The 20,277-nt window shown below is 39.2% G+C and overlaps 1 protein-coding gene and 1 pseudogene across 1 annotated transcript; one reads left to right on the forward strand and one right to left on the reverse strand.

Annotated features, from left to right (window-relative positions):
- Window positions 1-16,628: 16,628 nt before the first annotated feature.
- LOC117571767 (vacuolar protein sorting-associated protein 26C-like) lies at window positions 16,629-17,816 on the reverse strand. Its single transcript, XM_034254125.2, has 3 exons — window positions 17,692-17,816; window positions 16,876-17,635; window positions 16,629-16,821 (listed from the first exon to the last, which is right to left on the reverse strand). Exons 1-3 carry the CDS (start codon window positions 17,755-17,757, stop codon window positions 16,700-16,702), a joined length of 948 nt encoding a protein of 315 aa, XP_034110016.1. The 5' UTR covers window positions 17,758-17,816; the 3' UTR covers window positions 16,629-16,699.
- Window positions 17,817-17,879: 63 nt separating this feature from the next.
- LOC117571766 (28S ribosomal protein S31, mitochondrial-like) lies at window positions 17,880-19,248 on the forward strand (annotated as a pseudogene).
- The last annotated feature ends 1,029 nt before the right edge of the window (window positions 19,249-20,277 follow it).

Genomic DNA, 20,277 nt, shown 5'->3' on the forward strand with positions numbered 1-20,277 from the left:
GTTTAGCATTTATTACGATTGAAAACTAATATTTATAATGCAAAGGTTTTAGTAATAAAAAATGACAGTTTTTTTAATGGTAAAAGTTAACATATTAACAAGTAAGAAAGCTACAGTCGAGTGTACTCGACTGTGAGATACCCGCTACCCATTTTGAATAAAAGCAATATTTTGCGGTATTATTCTCAAAATATACCAAATATACTGCAAAAATACTAAAAATATACCAAATGGTATATGTGGTATATCGATATAGTACCGCATTCAAAATATACCATAGACGGCACAATATACCAGATTGTCGGCCAAAGCAACTCAGACCCTAGTAAGTAGGCGTTTTTGCCCATACAAAAGTATTTCTTTAATAACTTAGACAATTTTTATCTGATTGTAACCAAATTTTCAAGAATCATACCTACTATAGTAATTATTGTATATACCAAAATTCGCAACTTTAGCTTTAAAATTACGCTTGCTATTTGATTTTTTTGATTTACGGGGGCGGAAGTTGGCGTAGCAAAAATTTGAAACAAACTTGATTTGCGTGCAAACATTACAAATGCTGTCGAAAAAAAATTATAGCTCTATCGCACGTAGTTTTTGAGATCTAGGTGTTCATACGGACGGACGGACAGACACACAGACGGACAGACGGACAGACAGACAGACGGACATGGCTAGATCGTCTCGGCTGTTGACGCTGATCAAGAATATATATACTTTATAGGGTGGGAGATGCCTCCTTCTACCTGTTACATACATTTCCTGTCGGCACAAAGTTATAATACCCTTCTACCCTATGGGTAGCGGGTATAAAAACTAATATAGTACCAGTGTGGCCAACAAAATGCTTACTCTTAATTCAAATTTACATCACTGGCCTTAAGCATTATATATGTATTGAATTGAATTACAATTAATAATGAATAGTAAGTATTCTCCACTTGAATACATTTATAAAAAGGAATAATATTAAGTAAGCAACACAAATCCTAAAATAAATACTACAAGGCTGTGAGGTGCTACCTTGGTAAGGTATAAGAGGCCTCAAACTGAATTGCAAGACTTTGATAACTACAATTTACATTTATAATGTAAAAAGTTTACATTTAGTGCAAATACGAAAGTATTAATTAAATTAATTAAATACTTAATAATCCTTTTGATTGCACCAAAATGTTTGGTTTATATGAAAATCAATGAAATGAAATAATGAATACATTTATAAAAACGAATATATATATTTAGTAAAGAACAAAAATCCTTAAAAAAAAAGGCTGTGAGGTTCTAAGAGATCTCAAACGAAATAGCTGCATTTCAAATAACTAGAGTACATTGTTCTTTGCAGTAAAACTTATTTCAAATTCCCAAATAAAATCAGTACGTACTCAAAACTTGAGTGTGGCTATTAAATAATTTATGCATCTCAAGCGAAGTGCTACCTCATGTCTGAGACATGTTCCCCTGGGTATAGATTCTATTCTGCTCATAAACGGATTTGTTTACAAGTTATTGTTGACAACAGTTACATACCCTAGAAAATTAGGAACGAAACTTATTAAAAAAATATGCTTTAATCGGGAGTATTGACTTATAAAGAGTACTCTTTAATCTTTATCTAGGAATGAAATCAAAGGAACAAAACTTTAAAAGTCGAGGAAAGACGAATAAAGAATTCAATTTAAAAACATTATTCAGAGACATTACAAATAAGATATTAAAAATAAAGATAAACAAAAATAAACAAAAGTATATGATATATAAATAACATTTTAATATAGTTGTGTAAATAAAAATGAAGTAAAAAACATACAATTTTTTAGAAATCCTAAGTAATCTATGAAAATAATCATATCAATTCATTGCTTCATTTACAATTTTTCATATAACCCTTCTCGCCTATGACAACAGGGTATTAAAGTCGTTGACTGTGCGGTATGAGGAAAATATTACAAAATGCTCTGCAAACAGAACGAATGTAAAATAAAAGAAAAATAAAGCAACAAAATCGAAAAATGCTAAAGCAACAAAAAATTGCCAAATTCAACAATGTCGCACACCCACACTCATATAAAGCGAGAGAGGGAAAGATACAAAAAGAGAGATGGAGAGGGAGATGGGGAGAGAGAGAGACTGTAGCAATAATACAGAAGAGACACACGTGTAATTTTATATTATGTAGCTACAAAAATGTATAAATATTTGTGCAAGGTAAGCAGAATTTTTATATTCGAATTTTGTACTCGTATAGGTATTCACTCAAGTATTCGTTCGCACTCATCCACCTACATACACACACACACACATACACATATATTTGTGTAATGTGTGGAAAAGCAAAAAAAAAAACCTTTAAATTGTTGGCGTAAGCATCTGCATGCACCACTAAAATAAATCAAGAAATAACATTTACACGTTCGTTTTATGTTGTATTTGCTACGTAACAATAAAAGCAGACAATCTGTAGCTGTAGCTGTAGCATCGCATTCACTTTCTCTCCCTTATGCCGCTGACACGCCCTTGTCTAGGCCAATTTTATAGGAAAAGAAAGCGCAACGGTAAATATGTTGGGACAAAAGGACAGGCTAACGGCAGGCAGGCAGGCTGGCAGGCAGACTAAAGCTGATGCTGATGCTCAAACCTGAAGCTGAAGGAGCTAAGGCAAAAGCCAACACCAAAGCCAAAGCTGATGCTAAAGCCAAAGCCAAAGCCAATGCCGAAAGCCGAAAGCCAACCAAACCGAGACAATGCCACAAAGGAATTATTTACTACGTGATACTACAACACTAAAGTCATTCGCCGGTATAAATGTGCTCTGGGAACAAACAGTGCCTGACTCCCTGCCTCCCGCATCCCGCTTCCCGCCTCCCGCATCCTCTTAGTGTTTGGGGGGATTCCCGCATTGGCTCTCGAGTGCAAAAGGGAGTGCTATTAATACATAAAGAAAGCATTTCTCACCCATAAGCACAAAAAGGCCATCGCCATCGCCATTGCCATTGCCATCGCCATCGCCACAGCAGCAGCAACAGCAACAGTCAGCGGCACACGGCGCATTATCCAAACGACCGCGGCAGCAAACGAATCAACGCTACAAATACCCTGTAATCGAGTGGAATGCAGCAACAGTCTATGAACAACTCGACTAATTAGAATATATAATATGTTATCTTGATATATTCACATTCTGATTTTAAAATAGCTTTGCTTAATCCTCAAATATATTTTCGATTGTATGCTTTAGCTATAATTTATAGGTATGTAGATCAATAAAACAATTTTTAAGCTATATACATATTTATCTATTTCTTGGCTAACGATATGAATTTATTTTATTTTTTCGTATTTCTCAAGATACTCTACATTATAGAGGGATTTAGACGCATATTTCTATTGCACAAAATTCACAATTTGGTGGCTTTTTATTGGTACCGCTTTTAATTATCACTTTTATATTATACAACATTTATGTTTGGTATTTTTGTTTATATACTAAATAAAAAAAAGACATTAATTTTCAGATATTTCAATCTATGAACTGTTTCTTTTATTTATTGATATATTTTACATTTTAAGAAATATAATTCTTAGTTCTAATATACCAACACATATAACGAATTCTTGAATAGCTTATTTTTTTATGTTTAGTATAAATAAATAAACACTAAATCTAATACATCACCTAGCATCCATAAGTTTTGTTCACATAATATAATATTTATATCTACCAACATACCTAACAATACTTGAATAGTTATTTTATATATTTTAAGTATAAATATATACCATAATAAATACTTAAACATTGCATCCATAAGATTTCTTTAGATATCTATTTTTTGAGTATTTCAAAAGTAAGCTAAAGTTATAAATATATTCTATTACACATACATTGTGTATATCATTTTAATATATAAAAATTCCTAGCAAGAATTTTAACCCTTTTCTGTATTATCCTTCAAATTCATACCAATGAACTCCCTACCGAAATCAAATATAATTCATACAGAATATCTTGCAGTCGTATAATAATGCACAGCTATAGCTAATATATATTTTTTTGTTGTATTCTGCTGATGCTACTCGCTGTGCTGTGGCTTGGCGAGCTTCGCTGTCCAACTGGAAAAAGCGCAATAATAAAATTGGGAAATTGGCTTTAAGATGGGGATGCGGCACAGACCCCATCCTCTTCAGCTGCCACCGACGTTCAGCTGCTCAACTGCTTTGCCACATCTAGACGCAACCTAATCAGTTGCGCGCCAGCTAAGTAACTTTATTAGACTATTATTTTAAATTGCCTTGGCCATTGTTACATGTCCGCTGTTCGCTGTTCGGTGTTGGCTCTTCTATCTCTATATTTCCCACTCTCTCGCTATCTCTCGCCTTCCTTGTGAACTGTTCACTGTTCACTGTTCGCTGTCTGTGGTCCATTGTCTGTTGTAAGCTAAGCTTAAGGCAAGCATTCTATTGTGAATTGCTGTTTGGCATTCTATGAGAGTCCAAGAAAAATAAGAAAGTTGCATTCGAGTGTAATCGAAAGGTTGCAAACGATTGTACAGGGTCATCGATGCGTACTAAAAAAAGCTGACTGTACTCCAACGATCAACCTGCCCCCAATTGTGATTGTTGTGAGTGCAATTAAGGGGGGATTATGGCAAGAAATAAGCAAAGTTATCGATACGCGATGCGTTGTCTAAAGAAGGAGGTGATAATAAAGCAGTTTTATGTATTTGAGTGCAGTTCATTGAGGGAAAGCAGTTAACGATAAGAGATTCTGTAAAATAGACTGTTAAAGTAAACACATTTGGTTGTAAAATGGGAAATCTTGATGAAGTTAATAGTAAATTGAGAAGCTGAGTAAAGTTAACGATTAAAGAGAGGAAAAAGTTTTTCTGTTTGCATATTCAGTTGCACATTTAAATTTTTTGTTTTAAAAAGAATTAATGTTTACGGTGAAAAGTGTTTAAAAACATATTATTTTTATATACTTTAGTTGTTCCCCAATGTATTAAAGCTAAGTAGGATCTGTTTAAGCGTGTTTCTTTTACTTTACTTTACTTTAATAAAATACTATAAATATATATTAAATAACAGTTCAGTAACTATAAATAATAAAATACTATAAATGTATATTAAATAAAAGTTCAAGGTAAGATTAATGTTGTGGAAATAATTGATACCCAATGGGAAAAATATATAAATCTATCCAAATAAGGATACTTTAAAAAGAATTTAACAAAGTTTTTCTTTATACCCAAAAGCCAATATATGCCAATCATCATTCTATAAACTTGTTATACGAAACCACAACAAAAAACAAATTCAGTTCAAAGCAAATTAAATCTAATGGAAATAATTGTTTGGTCAATGAGTAAACCAAATTATACACTCTAGATTATATAAATAACTGCCGAAGCAATGATTTTAAAATAAATTTAATAAAATTATTGACACAGTAGTCTAGTGAACCAAGTATATAGAAATACTATAAATGACACTATATACTATAATATACGACAAATAATATACATTCATACCAAAAATACCTATTAAAGCACGAAAAATGTAATGGGAAAAAATTGTAGTCAATGAGTAAATTTAATCATATAGTTGAAATTTTAAAAATTAAAGGACTACTTTTAAAGAACAAAGTTATTCTATATACCTAAATATTTATATATACTATAAATGGCACTATATATTATAAATACATACCAAAAGGAATATACCAAAAAATACCCAACCCAGCTCAAAGCACGACAAATGTAATGGAAATAATTGATAGCCAATGGGTAAATTATATGAATTTATAAATAACCCACAAAGGGTTGCCTTAAAAATAAATGTAAGAAATCTATAGAGGGAGTAGTCTAGACAACAATGTTTTTCTTAACGCTCAAAAAGCTTTACGAAGAATCATCATACTCAAATAAAATCAAATTAGCTTCGAAGCAAGATAAATGTAATGGAAATAATTGTAAGTCAATGGGTAAATTATATAAATTGTATATAAATAACTCGCAAAGGATTGATTTCTAGAGAACTTTCATGCAAATGTATTAAAAACAAATAATAAACAAGTTTCTATAAGCTTTTTAGTCAACACATTGTTAGTTATTAATACCTTTACTTAAAAAGGGCCAAAAGCAAACTGTTAATTTCTGTATTTTGCCAAAGTTTGCCTTAAGAAAATTCAATTTCTTATAACCATTTTGTAATATAAATAGCCAAACCGAAGTTTTAATCTACAAAGCAAAAGTAGCCTCAATCTTATCGCGGCTGTCTACCTTTTTCGTCGGCCAACTTTCTGCTGTTGTTGTCAACTTTTCAATCAATTGAAACTGAAATTAATCGATTGAAGTGCCTTCATTACAGAGCACAGCCCAATCCAGTGGCAATCCTTTTTGTGCCCGAATCTGGGCCGAAAATAGAAACTGAAATCGAAATAGTTATCGCACAGGGTAAATACTTTAGCTGCTCCAACATCGGACCGAACTGAGTCTGTTGACATCCACTCAATGACTGTGCACACACACACGACACACGCACACGTAGAGGGGGAGGGGGAGGGGGAGGTGAATGCGAGAGGATGAAGTGGATGTCGGTTGCAATGGATTCCTGTCAACCTGTCCTGCTCGAAACGGCCTTCATTTGACAATAGCAGAAGGTCCAACCAATCCAAATCAATCGACAGGCACTTGTCAGTTCTAATTGCCTCTAAAACCAGCAAATTGTAAAGCGTTAAGCTGCACTTCCTCTCAATGAGTGAGTTGCCCGCTCACCGCCCACCGCTTACCGCCCACTTTCAATGTTCCAAACTCAATCAAATCGTTCACGTTGCGAAAAGTTCAAACAATGAACTGAGGGGAAAAACTGGCTCTCAGAGCTAAATAGACAATTTTGCACACAAATCCATTTAATCTAGAGATAAATAACATTGGGGGCTTACAACATCATCATCAGCATCGGCGTCATCCCCAAAAACCCATCCACACTCTCATCGCTGGCATCGGCATTGGCATCGTCATCCTTCTATCCTTGCAGCCCTTCCAAGCCAATCCAAGGCAAATACGCAACCCAAACGCTTGGGGCACTTAACGCACCCGAAAATTCGTACGCAGCACTAGCCTATAAAAACCTAATGAATCCTTAGGACTTCAGACTTCCGACTTCTCGTTTCTTGTTTCTTGTTTTTTTTTTTTTTTTTGGTCGTCGTCGTCGTCGTTTAGAGGTCCATACAGCGCATCCTGTGGCGCTCCACAATTGCCGGCCCGAGCCAGGGACTAGTGGTTAGTGGAGGATTGCGTTTTTAAGGATGGGACTGCGGCATCATCATCTTCAGCAGGTTTCGTCCTTCGCCGTCGTCGTCGGCGTTGTCGTCTGTATCGATTTGGCAGCGGGCAATAAAATCCACTGTGATTAGGTTAAAACTGTTGACTTTCAAACAGAGCTTCCTGTTTTGCCTTTTCTCTCGCACACAAAAAGTGCGAGAGACCAAATCAAAGTGGCCTGACTGATTCCAGCCTAGTGTTGCACGCGTGTCCTCTTGCTCTCTCTCTCTGTCTTTCTCTCTCTATCTATTGCTATCTCTCTCAGTCAATGTTTCGATTTCTCTGCTCGTGACACGAAAGGTTAACATGCATGACTTTTAAGCAGAGATTTCTTGCCATTTGCCAGTGGGAGACAACAAAAAAAATGCGGGTCCACATTCATGTGGTCTGAGTGAGAATTTTTGGATAGCGTTGAACACGTGTCGTGTTCTATTCCCAGCTCAAAATTTGGTTAAAACTTTTATGATTTATGCTCGTAGCTAAATTAATATTTTTGTGTAATGAATCCACTCTTAAAACACAGCTACTATTGTGCGTATACTTAATATTACCCATTATAAGTATAGAAATCACATTTTTTTATTTTTATAATTTATTCAGTATTTCTTATTATTTTCCAACTAGTTTTCTTTCGGGAAATTCTCTTAAATCTCTAAAAGCCCAACTTAAATCAATTAAATGCACCTACTATTTACGTATACTTAATATTTTTAAGAAGAACTTTAAAAGTAACATTTTCTTTATTTTATAATGTATGATTATTTTTGTTGGTTATTTTTACGAAAGAAGCTATGTTTTTAATCGCTTCTATACTATATTTATATGTACATATATATAAAAATGAGATTATTAAAAAATAATTATTTATAGCATTCGAAACATCTTATCGTTAAATATCTTAAAACGCATTCATATTATATAAAAATGAATTCAATTCAATCATAAAGTGTGATGCAATCGTAAACAAATTCATGTTTATAATTCTTCTATCAATTGTGCGTATACTTAATATTCGCAATTAACAAAATCAAAACAACCTATTTGATATGCTAAAGATTGATGTTTATAATTTATACAGTATGCCAGCGTAAATAACAATATTTTTATCGCCACACGAAAAAATACGTAGAAATATTTATTATTATCATTTAATGCATTAAATCAAAACAAATCTTCCTTTTTTTTGGGTTTATTTTTTTTGTTTGTGTGTCAGAGAGAAATCGTGCTCGTTGTACATTTTTGGCCCGTGGCCATCACTATTGGTATCACCCGCACCCAATTTCAGCCCACAGCCATTCATTCCGGCATTGGAATCGGGCGGGTTATTGAATGACTGTGCAAATCGAAAGAGATAAAAATTGAAGCCAGAAGGCAGGCGGGCAGGCAACAACGCCCGCACCATGGGCAATGTGATTCTGTGGTGACTCTTGTGTGACGCTCATTTATTTAATGGTTTTAACTTCCAATTTCCCAATTGTCAGACGTGCTGCCTGTCAGCCATTAACCAGAGAGTGGTGGGCGGGGAGGAGCTGGAAGGGGGAAAGGACACAACTGAGACAGATAGACAGACAGACAGACAAAATGGGAGAAATCGACGAATATTGTGCGCTATACGCAATTTAACGGACGAATCTTTTATACACTCGCTAGCTGCCTTGACTTAATTAACAGTTTTGTCGTTTTATGTGTGCGTGTGTGTTAACGGTGAATGAAAGTTAGGTTAGATTGCACCTTGGGATAACTATTAAACAAGGTGGCAACCCTTGCCTTTGGCATTGTGCAGACAAATAACAAATGTTGCATAAGCAACAAAATGTAATGTGCTCAGGTTTTGGCGAGTGTATTATGTGCTGATGCTGCATTTCACTGCTGATAAAATGCTCTAACAGCTAATGAGTTTCAAATAAAATGAAAATGCGCACGTGTGCGCGACCCTAACCTCAAAGGTGGCACAGCAGGAGGGCGCAACACTCACACTCTCACACACACAAACACAAGCACGAGCACACACGCACACACAAAAATTGTGTTTGTGTAGGTGTATTATATGACTTTGGCTTTGGTTATGGCTGTTACAGATACGTAAATCTGCAAAAATGCTAACAAAACAAATGGACACATGCCATAGGAAAGTTTACAAATGCAAATCAGATGCTAAACAAACTCTGACGCCAGCAACAAATATGTCATAACGGGACACAAATATGCACTCAGCAACAACTGTATGAGAGCCAAATACTCGCAGAGAGAGAAACGGAGAGGGTGACACGATGATGATGATGATGAGATAGTGTGCGAAAGGGAGAGGGAAACATTTATGAGCTGCTCTCGGGCTGGCTGTTCTGGCCTGTCTGTTGTTGACTTTTTCAAAAGAATTGTATAATATTTTGTACTAAATGTGTGTCTGCATGCAAAATAAGCACACAGACTAACATAACAGCGTATAGTATATACACGTACACATGTATCTACAAGCTGTAGCTCAAACACAGGAAATGTAATTTGCATAAGAATAACACACACACACTCGCACAAACAGGCTGGCAGGCACACACGCTCACATAATGCATAGATAGAGACACCAACACCAGACTGGGGCATATGGCACACATATTGAAGTATGGCAAAAGGACCATGAGAAGAGCAACACAGCAACAGAGCAACTGGGTGACTGTGGGCCACCGACTGAAGTGTCCTTTAACGAGATTTGCATCTCATCATAATAATGTAAATGACGTATAGCTAAAGCAAGCGAGACAACGTGTGTAGGAGTGAGCGAGAAAGTGGCAGTGGTCGTTACATGGATTTAACATAACTAGTAGCAAAAAGGGTTTATTTAAGTGACGGGTCTGTGGGGCGTGGCTGGAGCTACATTTTAGGATTACATGCTCCAAATGTGGCCGGGTGTACCTTATATAATTTCCTTCTACAATTAGCCTAAATGCAACAATTTTCGTATGCGAGGGGGGGAACAACCCAAATAGCTTAAAACATCATTCAGTTGGCTGCTGAAGCAGAGCAGTTGACGAAATGCTGTTGACATGTCGTTAACATAGATTAGCTTAATGATCTGCAGCGATTATGTTAAGTTGCCTGCGGCAATTGCTGCAGCAGCAATTACATGAAGTTGGCTGCGGGAGTTTTGCAGCAGTGATTACATGAGACCAGCTGCGGCTGTGATTACGTGAAGTTGGCTGCGGCAGTGATTATATGAAGTTGACTGCAGTATATTTTGGGGAATTCTAATTTAGTGTAATCGTTGCCAGTTATCGATAAAAACTATATAAACAGTTTGTTTTAGCTATTTTCGATTTGATAAGTGTTATCCTTGGTATATCACGTTTGCGCATATTAAATTAGCTCAATGATCTACAGCGATTATGTTAAGTTGCGGCAATTGATGCAACAGCAATTACATGAAGTTGGCTGCAGGAGCTTTGCAGCAGTGATTAAGTGAAGTTGGCTGCGACAGTCGTGAAGTAGGCTGCAGTATTTTTAGAGGAATTCTAATGTAGTGTTATCTTTCGCAATTATCGATACGCAGTATTTTTTAGCAACATTAGATTTGACAAGTGTTATTGAAAATCCTGTTGACATATTATTAACATTAGATTAGCTTAAAGATCTACAGAGATTATGTTAAGTTGTCTGCGACAATTGCAGCATCAGCAGAAATGAAGTTAACTGCGGAGTGTACAGACCTTGATTAACATTTCGTTGGCTGCAATTCTTAACGACTGTGAGCTTTCACAGCTATCGATAAAAGTGATCTATGGTATTTGCTGTTAGATGTACCAACTGTTATCGGTGTTTTGCCTGGCAATAAATTATCCAGTTAACTTAACTGCGCAGCTCTGTGGTGCTTTTCGTGCATTAATCCTAAAGGGCTATCAACACTTTAAGCTTAAAATCTGGCATTTGTTTTGTCGGGTAATTTTCAAGTTGAGCATCAATATTGATGGCACTTTGCCAGTAGTTTTCATCACAATGAAAACGCAGTGCAAGAAGGGGACCTGTGTATGTTGTGCTCTCACTCACTCGCTCGTTCGTTTGCTCGCTCACTCTCTTAATAGCTGTTAACTCCTTGCCATCAGTTTGCCGGCGGCCACCTTCAGTACAGCAATTTATTTTGCAACACTTTCGCTGGCGCAAAGTTTTGTGTGGCGTGGAGCTTATGGCGATAGCACTTCAAGCTTACTATGCTTTGGTATAGTATGGAATGGTATCCACGTCCAATATCCTCAACCATGCAAGCAAAAGTTTTCACAAAACTTCTCATCGCTGCGAGTCGTAACAAATTCAATTTGTCAGGCTTGCCGCGTTCATTCCCTCCCCCTCGCTCGCTTCCCTTTCCCTTGCCATGTGGCTAATCCATTTACAATTTGAAAGTAAACAAACAAACAAAATGTAACTATATTCAAGAGAGAATCTCTCAGTTTATGCCTCAATGAAAATGCGACACGAAACTTTTTACCCCGAGACGTCAGTGGCAGCTGTTCCTGAAACTCCACGACGTACTAGCTTATGCACTCGCAGTTCACAAAGAGAGACACAGAGAGACGGAGAAGGAGAGAGAGAGAAAGAGGAAAAAGTTATATGACACTGTGCTCGACATGACAAAATGCAAGAATTTCTTTTCTATATCTCGTTTTTTGCAGCTTTTCTAAAGCATAAGCTGCGAGGCGAGTAAAAGAGATAGAAAAATAAGCAGCAAAGAAACTAGCGACACATTTGCCAGGTTTTAGCTGCTGCTGCTGCTGCTGATGCTGCTGCAACTGCCGCAGGATGTTGGCCAGGAAATGTCCAAAAGGTAAACAAGCCAAAAATTCAAGTGTCAACATTTGGACGACGTCAAGTGGAAGTCAACTTTTATATCATCCGCCACAGCGAAGCACTCACTCAGCCAAGGAAGACGGTGACGGTGACGGTAACGCGCCTTAATTATATGTCAAGTTATAGTGAATGGGCGTGGCGAGACCGAGAGACAGAGACTGAGAAGACAGATAGCTAAGTAGATGCCACAAAACTGCAACCTGCAACCTGCAACTAAGGCAACGAGGGCAAATCAAATAGTCATCGCAAGTGAAGCGTTAAAATTTTCGTTTTTCAACTTTTGCATTTGCATTTTTGTGTGGGCAACACTCTATTAATTAATGCCATAACACTTTCGTGGAAATTCGCAACAATTGCATTATATTTTGCTGGCAAAACAGTTAATTAGCAAAGTGCTAAAGTTTTGACAGTTTTATGACGCCGAGTTTTACTACTAGCGATTACTTAATGAGCGGCCCTCGCGGCCCAGCAGCAACGATGCCAGCCAGCTGCAAATGAAATGGGCAATGAAAAAAGCGCGTATACGCCACGTGGCCACAAGCAGTGCTATAGCTCTACTGCATATCGCATTCACTACATACATATATATGTAAGTGTATTATGCTAGAGTCGAGTAAGAAAGAGAGGGAGAGAAGTTTTTGGGAAGCGCGCCGTTAACCTGAAAATTAAATTCGAAAATGCGCTGCAAAAGCAAAAATAATTCCTTTGCATTCAGCGCAAGTGTGTGCGTCTGTTTTTGTGTGTGTGCGTTTGTAACTGTGTAGGTGTGCGCTATGGACCCGTGTAACGCCGTTGGCGGCATTTCTTGTACAACAATTTGTGAGTTTGCTGCGCGCAGCACTCACGTAATGAGCATAAACTACAGGCACAAAAACGAAGGCAACTTCCACACACACAGACACACACACGCACACACACAGACAAACTTGCACACACATTCTCATAGATGAAGAGAATCGACGCTGCCGTGCACATAATTGGTGCAAAAGTTTGAAATTATCACGGAAACACGCCGAAACACGTACGTACATCAGCGTCAACGGACGCGAGTTGGCATAATGCTACCAGGCAGCCCGAGTCCTGATGCTCCTCCTTCTCCCGCCTTCCGCCGCTCCAGCTGCGCACTTTTCCGTGCTTTGCACGTTCCGGGCAACGCCCCGGACGCGAAATGCGGACGGTCACCGGATAGAAGCCTGGGTACGCCTTTAGGCCAAAAATTTATTAGAGCATAGGCTTGAGCGTGGGTCGTATCTCTAATCCAGACCCTAATTACTCATGGACTTGTAGTTGGGAACCCGTGTAACAATTAGCAACACCGGCTTTAGTCAAAACTTTTTGTCGTCACTTAAGCCGAGTGCGGGGTAAAAAGAGCAATGGTCAAATGGTCAAATGGTTATCTTAAAGCTCACACACACGCTGACAGTGAATGTTTCACTTGGTGCGGGAAAAGTTAAGCTACTTCCGCACGAATTGTTCAAACAATTAGCTAATGCATTGGGTATTAAGAGCTCAAAAAATAAAAAAGGGAAAAACGTAAAAGCGTCAGCCAGCCATGCAAATCAATTGAAGCAAAGTTGGCTGCACTTGCTGCAATAATCGATAGCAACAAACGACCGATAATTGATTGGCATTGACAGTGCTGCCAATTAGTGGCAAAACGCAAAGCTCTTACGTCGTGCCAAATGGAGTGCATACTGTTGCAATTTATTATGACGTAGCACAAAGAATGCGGCAACGGAAACTAACTATGTTATGTAGTTGTGAGTTATTTGTTGGTGTGTGTGTGTGTGTGTGTGTGTGAGGGGTGAAGATGTAACCCCTGAGCAGCAGCACACACCTATTAAAATGTGCGGCCATTAAAAAGTTTTTCTATGGCCGGGGCACTTGAAAAGATGGGAATTTTCTGTTTTTGCAATCTGGCACCTGGCAAGCAGCAAGCAGCTAGCAGCTAGCTGCAACTGCAAACTGAAAATACGTTTGCATATGAATTTTTCAAAATGTTTTTTGCGTTGACCTCGTTTACGGGTCAGAGCAGCTATGAAAAGTTTTGTTGCCGTACAAAACTAAATTGCCGTTGCAATACGAAGGGCGGCAACACCACCACCACCAGCAGTAACAGCAGCAGCAGCAACAACAACAGCAGCAGTAGCAGATGGTGCAGAGTCGGCACTAGGACAAAAGCGACAACGAAGTGGAGCCAGGGCGAAGCAGCTTGCAACGGGACTTGGCTTGTGTTACGTAGCATATTGAAATGCGATTACAGCAGCCCTGGCGGGACGAGAGCTCCATGTTCATTAAACATGCATAAACACACACACACAAACAGACAGACACACACACACTTGCAGTGTAACTGTAACAGCAACAGCAGCTGTCCCCAGGCACATGTAAACAATTTAAATTTGTAAGCGATGTGCTAATTTTAAATCAATTACACGACGTGACGGCACTTTAATGTTAAGCCCAATCCCACAAGCCCTAAGCCACTCCGCTCCACCCACGCTAACCCACAACACACTCACACGCACACACACACATATACACAACACCCAATGCGACGCGACATTGACAGCTGCCAGTGCTGCCCATGAACAATGCCAACTAATATCGAAATCTGTGTACAAAGCAACAACAACAACAACAACAAGAGCAACTGAAGCAGCCATGTTGGCAACATTTGGTGTGAAAACTTTCCGTATTTTACTTTAAAAGTTGAAACCCAAGCGTCCTTCTATTCATTTCGACACAACGACAAAAAAATACATCAACAACAAAAACAACAACAAAGTAATACAAGTCTCGAAAAACTTTGTCAGTGGGTGCTTTTGTTAGTGGTACATTCGGTGTGACACACAAATTGCAGGCGACGGGCACTGGGAGTGGTGGGGAAGAAAAGAGGCGGCGGGGAAGGCATCAGCAGCTTCTCAACTCAATTTCAGTTTGAAGCCTGCACACACACACAGGCGCAAGCACATACGCAAACACAAACTCCCCGCAAAGCAGAAAGAGAAAGCAACAGTTTTTTTTATTTGTCTTAAATAAATACGTTTGTGTGCAGGAGCAAGTGCGTTAGGGTGTGTGTGTGTGTGTGTGTGTGTGTTACTTTATGGAGCAAAGTTGCGCCGCCAAGTAGAATAAATATATGTGCATATGTACTTACTAACATTACATTATACACACACTGATATAAACACAAGTATTCGTGTGTATGCATGTGTGTGTGTGTGTACATAATTTAGTGAACTTGAAAGTTGTGATGTCGTCGTACACATACATGCATACATATGCAAGCAGGTAGCAAAAATATATTGAATGTAAAAGAGCTGGACGAAGCTCAAACGAGAGCTTCCACCCAAAAACGTAACGTAACGTAACGCAAAGAGAGCCTGGCATTTTATGCTAAGTAATTTATATTTGAAGCTCTGTATAGCCTGCAATGGTAGAAGACATAAAAAGCAAAGCTTATGTGTGTGTGTGTGTGTGTGTATTTGTTTCATTGAGATGAAAACAGACGTACATACATGGGCATACATACTGACACACACACACACACTCATACACCTGAGCCGGCATACACCCACATACTTATTAAAGATTTAAAGTTTTTGCAAGCAGGAAATTGAAATGCACTTACCGGTGGCTACCAAAACAACAAAACAGCAGCAAGCAAGAGCAGCACCAGCAGCAGCAGCAGTATGAGCAGCCAGGAATATAAGAATAATAAAGAAGGTGCTATCTTAAACTCCAAAATATATTTGTATCCTCATACACACACTCAATCACTCTCTCTCGCTTGCACATACGGACGCACGTGAAGAATATTATTTCAGTAGAAGCGCCTAAGGTGGAGTTTGTTTTGGCAGCTGCTGCAAAATTGAAAGATAATAATCAGCTGGCAAACGAAAGATACCGGAGCGCCAAATCGCAAGCAAATCGAATTGAAGCAATTATAGTTGTATGTTTCTTCTCTCTTTTGTGTATTTAGCCATTGCCATTATATTTGTATTCCGTATTATATGCTTATTTCAATTATTTTCAAATAGCTGCGGTTTCTAAACACTTGCCGCCGTTTTACAATGGCTGTCATGTCCTTTTTAGTGTTACATTGCACTCGCTTCTATTTCTGACCATGTGGCAACACTTAATGCGGCGGACAAAATTCGAAATTTGAATTTCGAATGTATTAAATAACTTACAATGAAATAGTTATGTTTAACAAAAGGAGCACAAATTAAAATGTTGAATGCTTATTAATGCTGCTTAAATTGGTAGGGAACAGTGATAGTGCATATAAAGTGTTTCCATTTTGCTAGAGTAGTAAAACTGTTCTCTGCTTAGTATATGGTGTAACGTGTTCCACAGAGAACTCTCCACTTAGAGTCCACATGTTAAATAAGAAAAACTTGATATTTTTTGTATAGATATATTGCATTCAACATAATATTACAAGATTAAACTTAAAATTAAAAAAAAAGTATGTTGAAATAGATAGCAGCCTATTCATACTGATTTAAAGTAAATAAATGTATTCGAGTAATTCAGCGTCCCGCTGTTGTTAATTTGCTTGGCAAAGGTCCCGAGGCTCGTTTTAGAAGAATTTTAAAGTTCTCGCTGACGCTGTGATCCTCCTTGAACAACACAACCAAATTCAGCTCAAACTCTACAAAAATAAACAGTTACTTCATTGTCAACAATATCAGATAGTCAAATTTACCAATTTTAAAGTTCTTCGTTAGCAGCGTGGGGCAAGTAAAAAGACGTGGCAAGACCATATAAATGGGTATTTCGAGTTTGGGCATAACATTTCCATCGGCTATTTGAATCGTTTGCACTTCGGTAGCATCCTTGGAGTAGCCTTCATCGCAGCCACAGGTTTCCACACGCACCAGCTGCATTTCAATGGACTTGATGGGCGCCTCCGTGTGTTGCACAGTCAGGCTGCCAGTGATGGGCATCGTGACGCACGACTCCAGACGATCCAAACGTCCTGTGATCAGAAATCTAGGCATTGTGACACGCTCCTTGGCATTGCTCATGCTCAGACTGAAGGGAACTGCGAGACGAGATGCCTCATTGTCCAAGGGCAAGGGTTTGTATTGCACACAGAATTGTTGCGTCTTCTGTAGAGATTTGCCCAGGAAATTACGCTTCACATTAACATCACATTTCAGCTGATAATTGATGCTGATAAAGACGCCGTGATATGTCTCGTATAACTTTCGTGGCTCTTTTTTGCACACCAAAGGCAATTCGAAGTGAAACTCCGAGTTGCCTGCTGAGAGTTTGCCAGGTGCTGAAAGCTCCAGGCTGTTCTGCAGCAAAGTGATGGGCTTAACGGAATTGTAAAAGGCATCGAAAAGTCCAACAGTTTTACTGCTTAGCTGCAAATTGACAACGCCGTCGAGTGTTAGGAGTATTCCATCGTGCTTCGTTTCGCTGGGGCATTGAAATTGCACACAACCAATTAGCATGTCCTTTGAAAATCGTATAATTATTATTTAAATTCTGGGAAAGTGATGCACACACTTACATTTTCGTAGTACACTTTGTTTTCGCGTTTCAACTTTATGTCAAAGTTAAAAGCACTTGCACTCATCTTGCTAATCAGCTGCGTTTAGAAAAACACCATGTACATCGTTTGTTTACTTCAATGTGACCAAAACAGATTACAAAAACAGCTGTCAAATATACCAAAATATTTATTTTATTGCAGCGTTACCATTTTTCGCTTTCGATAATTAAAGGCTACGTTGCCACATCGTCCAGCATAATTATTATTGTTACGCGAGCGCAAGCTGCTCCCGAAAAGTTTTTGTTTCTGCAAAATTGTCAAATAAATTGGTTAAAATGTTGGCACTGCGCAGCACGCAAAGACTCAGCATACGGTGAGCTAGCTATTGACCACCATAATTATCTCTTATGCTCAACGCGTGACTGTTTTTTTTTGCAGTGCTCTGCTGCCGGCTGTATGCAAAAACGTGGGACTCGTCAACTATTCTAGCAGCTCGCAATCCAAAGACGACGATGGCTCCTCCTCCTCCGATGATGAGAAGAAAACCAAAAAGGCACGCAAGCCGGCTGAGCCAACAGAAACAGCGGCACAGCGTTTGAATCGTTTGCTGGGCAGTATGCAAACGCAGTCCAATGATCAGTTGACTGCCACGGAGTTTCCACGTCCCGGCGATGCTAATCGACGGCGCCGGGAGGCTCTGAAGCAGGACCCTGCCTCTAACAAGGATGTGATCACAGCTGCCAAGAATATAGCCAGCATGTTGGGCAGCAGCGAAAGCGATAAGAAGCAAACTGAATCCGAGTTGCTGGCCAAACTGCTAGGACATAATTTGGATGTTGCACCTACTGCAGATGGAGCTCCAGGCGATGCCAAAGGCACAGCAGGAGCGGAGTCCAGTGCCACAGAAAAGGAACTGAATTTGAGGTAAGTGTTTTGCTCCAGTTATTAGCAAATACTTAATACGGATTTCTTGATCTAGTGACATAATTGTGGGCATGAAGATTGATCGTCGCCAGCAGCCAGCTCATCAAGAGCAGACTCGCGGCGAGTATGTGCGTCGCTCGCTGGCATCTCGTCCCCAATCCCGTTCAGACGACCGCAAACATCAAAAGCAGCAGCGACCACAACGTCACGTAAAGCGCGAAGCCGAAGTTTTCACGGGCAGCGTTAAATTTATATGGCAGCGAACCGTTGGGCATCTTTACCAAAGCTGCTACCACACTTCAGGATTCACCTGACATTCTGTCCACCTGGTCGTCGCTTAGCGAACGTGAATTAAAGCTGCAGGCAGCGCAGCCGCCAGCAAACCATTTCGAACAAATGATTCAGTGGACAACACAAGGAAAACTCTGGCGTTTCCCCATCAACAACGAGCAGGATCTGCAGGAGGAGGCGAACGTGGACTTTTCCGAGCATATCTTTCTCGAACAGCATTTGGAGGGATGGTGTCCCACCAAAGGACCCATTCGTCATTTCATGGAGCTGGTGTGCGTCGGTCTCTCCAAGAATCCCTATGTGACGGCACAAGAGAAACAGGACTTGTGTTACGTAGCATATTGAAATGCGATTACAGCAGCCCTGGCGGGACGAGAGCTCCATGTTCATTAAACATGCATAAACACACACACACAAACAGACAGACACACACACACTTGCAGTGTAACTGTAACAGCAACAGCAGCTGTCCCCAGGCACATGTAAACAATTTAAATTTGTAAGCGATGTGCTAATTTTAAATCAATTACACGACGTGACGGCACTTTAATGTTAAGCCCAATCCCACAAGCCCTAAGCCACTCCGCTCCACCCACGCTAACCCACAACACACTCACACGCACACACACACATATATACACAACACCCAATGCGACGCGACATTGACAGCTGCCAGTGCTGCCCATGAACAATGCCAACTAATATCGAAATCTGTGTACAAAGCAACAACAACAACAACAACAACAAGAGCAACTGAAGCAGCCATGTTGGCAACATTTGGTGTGAAAACTTTCCGTATTTTACTTTAAAAGTTGAAACCCAAGCGTCCTTCTATTCATTTCGACACAACGACAAAAAAATACATCAACAACAAAAACAACAACAAAGTAATACAAGTCTCGAAAAACTTTGTCAGTGGGTGCTTTTGTTAGTGGTACATTCGGTGACACACAAATTGCAGGCGACGGGCACTGGGAGTGGTGGGGAAGAAAAGAGGCGGCGGGGAAGGCATCAGCAGCTTCTCAACTCAATTTCAGTTTGAAGCCTGCACACACACACAGGCGCAAGCACATACGCAAACACAAACTCCCCGCAAAGCAGAAAGAGAAAGCAACAGTTTTTTTTATTTGTCTTAAATAAATACGTTTGTGTGCAGGAGCAAGTGCGTTAGGGTGTGTGTGTGTGTGTGTGTGTGTGTTACTTTATGGAGCAAAGTTGCGCCGCCAAGTAGAATAAATATATGTGCATATGTACTTACTAACATTACATTATACACACACTGATATAAACACAAGTATTCGTGTGTATGCATGTGTGTGTGTGTGTACATAATTTAGTGAACTTGAAAGTTGTGATGTCGTCGTACACATACATGCATACATATGCAAG

Source organism: Drosophila albomicans, chromosome 3 (assembly GCF_009650485.2).
Source record: "Drosophila albomicans strain 15112-1751.03 chromosome 3, ASM965048v2, whole genome shotgun sequence".
NCBI classification, from domain to species: domain Eukaryota; kingdom Metazoa; phylum Arthropoda; class Insecta; order Diptera; family Drosophilidae; genus Drosophila; species Drosophila albomicans.

What these genes read in the sequence shown, in the direction of transcription:
- LOC117571767 (XM_034254125.2), bottom strand. Translation starts at nt 17,757, where the DNA reads ATGAGTGCAAGTGCTTTTAACTTTGACATAAAGTTGAAACGCGAAAAC. An exon ending in ACAAAGTGTACTACGAAAAT is followed by an intron (nt 17,636 to 17,691) that starts GTAAGTGTGTGC and finishes CGATTTTCAAAG; the next exon opens with GACATGCTAATTGGTTGTGT. An exon ending in AACGAAGAACTTTAAAATTG is followed by an intron (nt 16,822 to 16,875) that starts GTAAATTTGACT and finishes TTATTTTTGTAG; the next exon opens with AGTTTGAGCTGAATTTGGTT.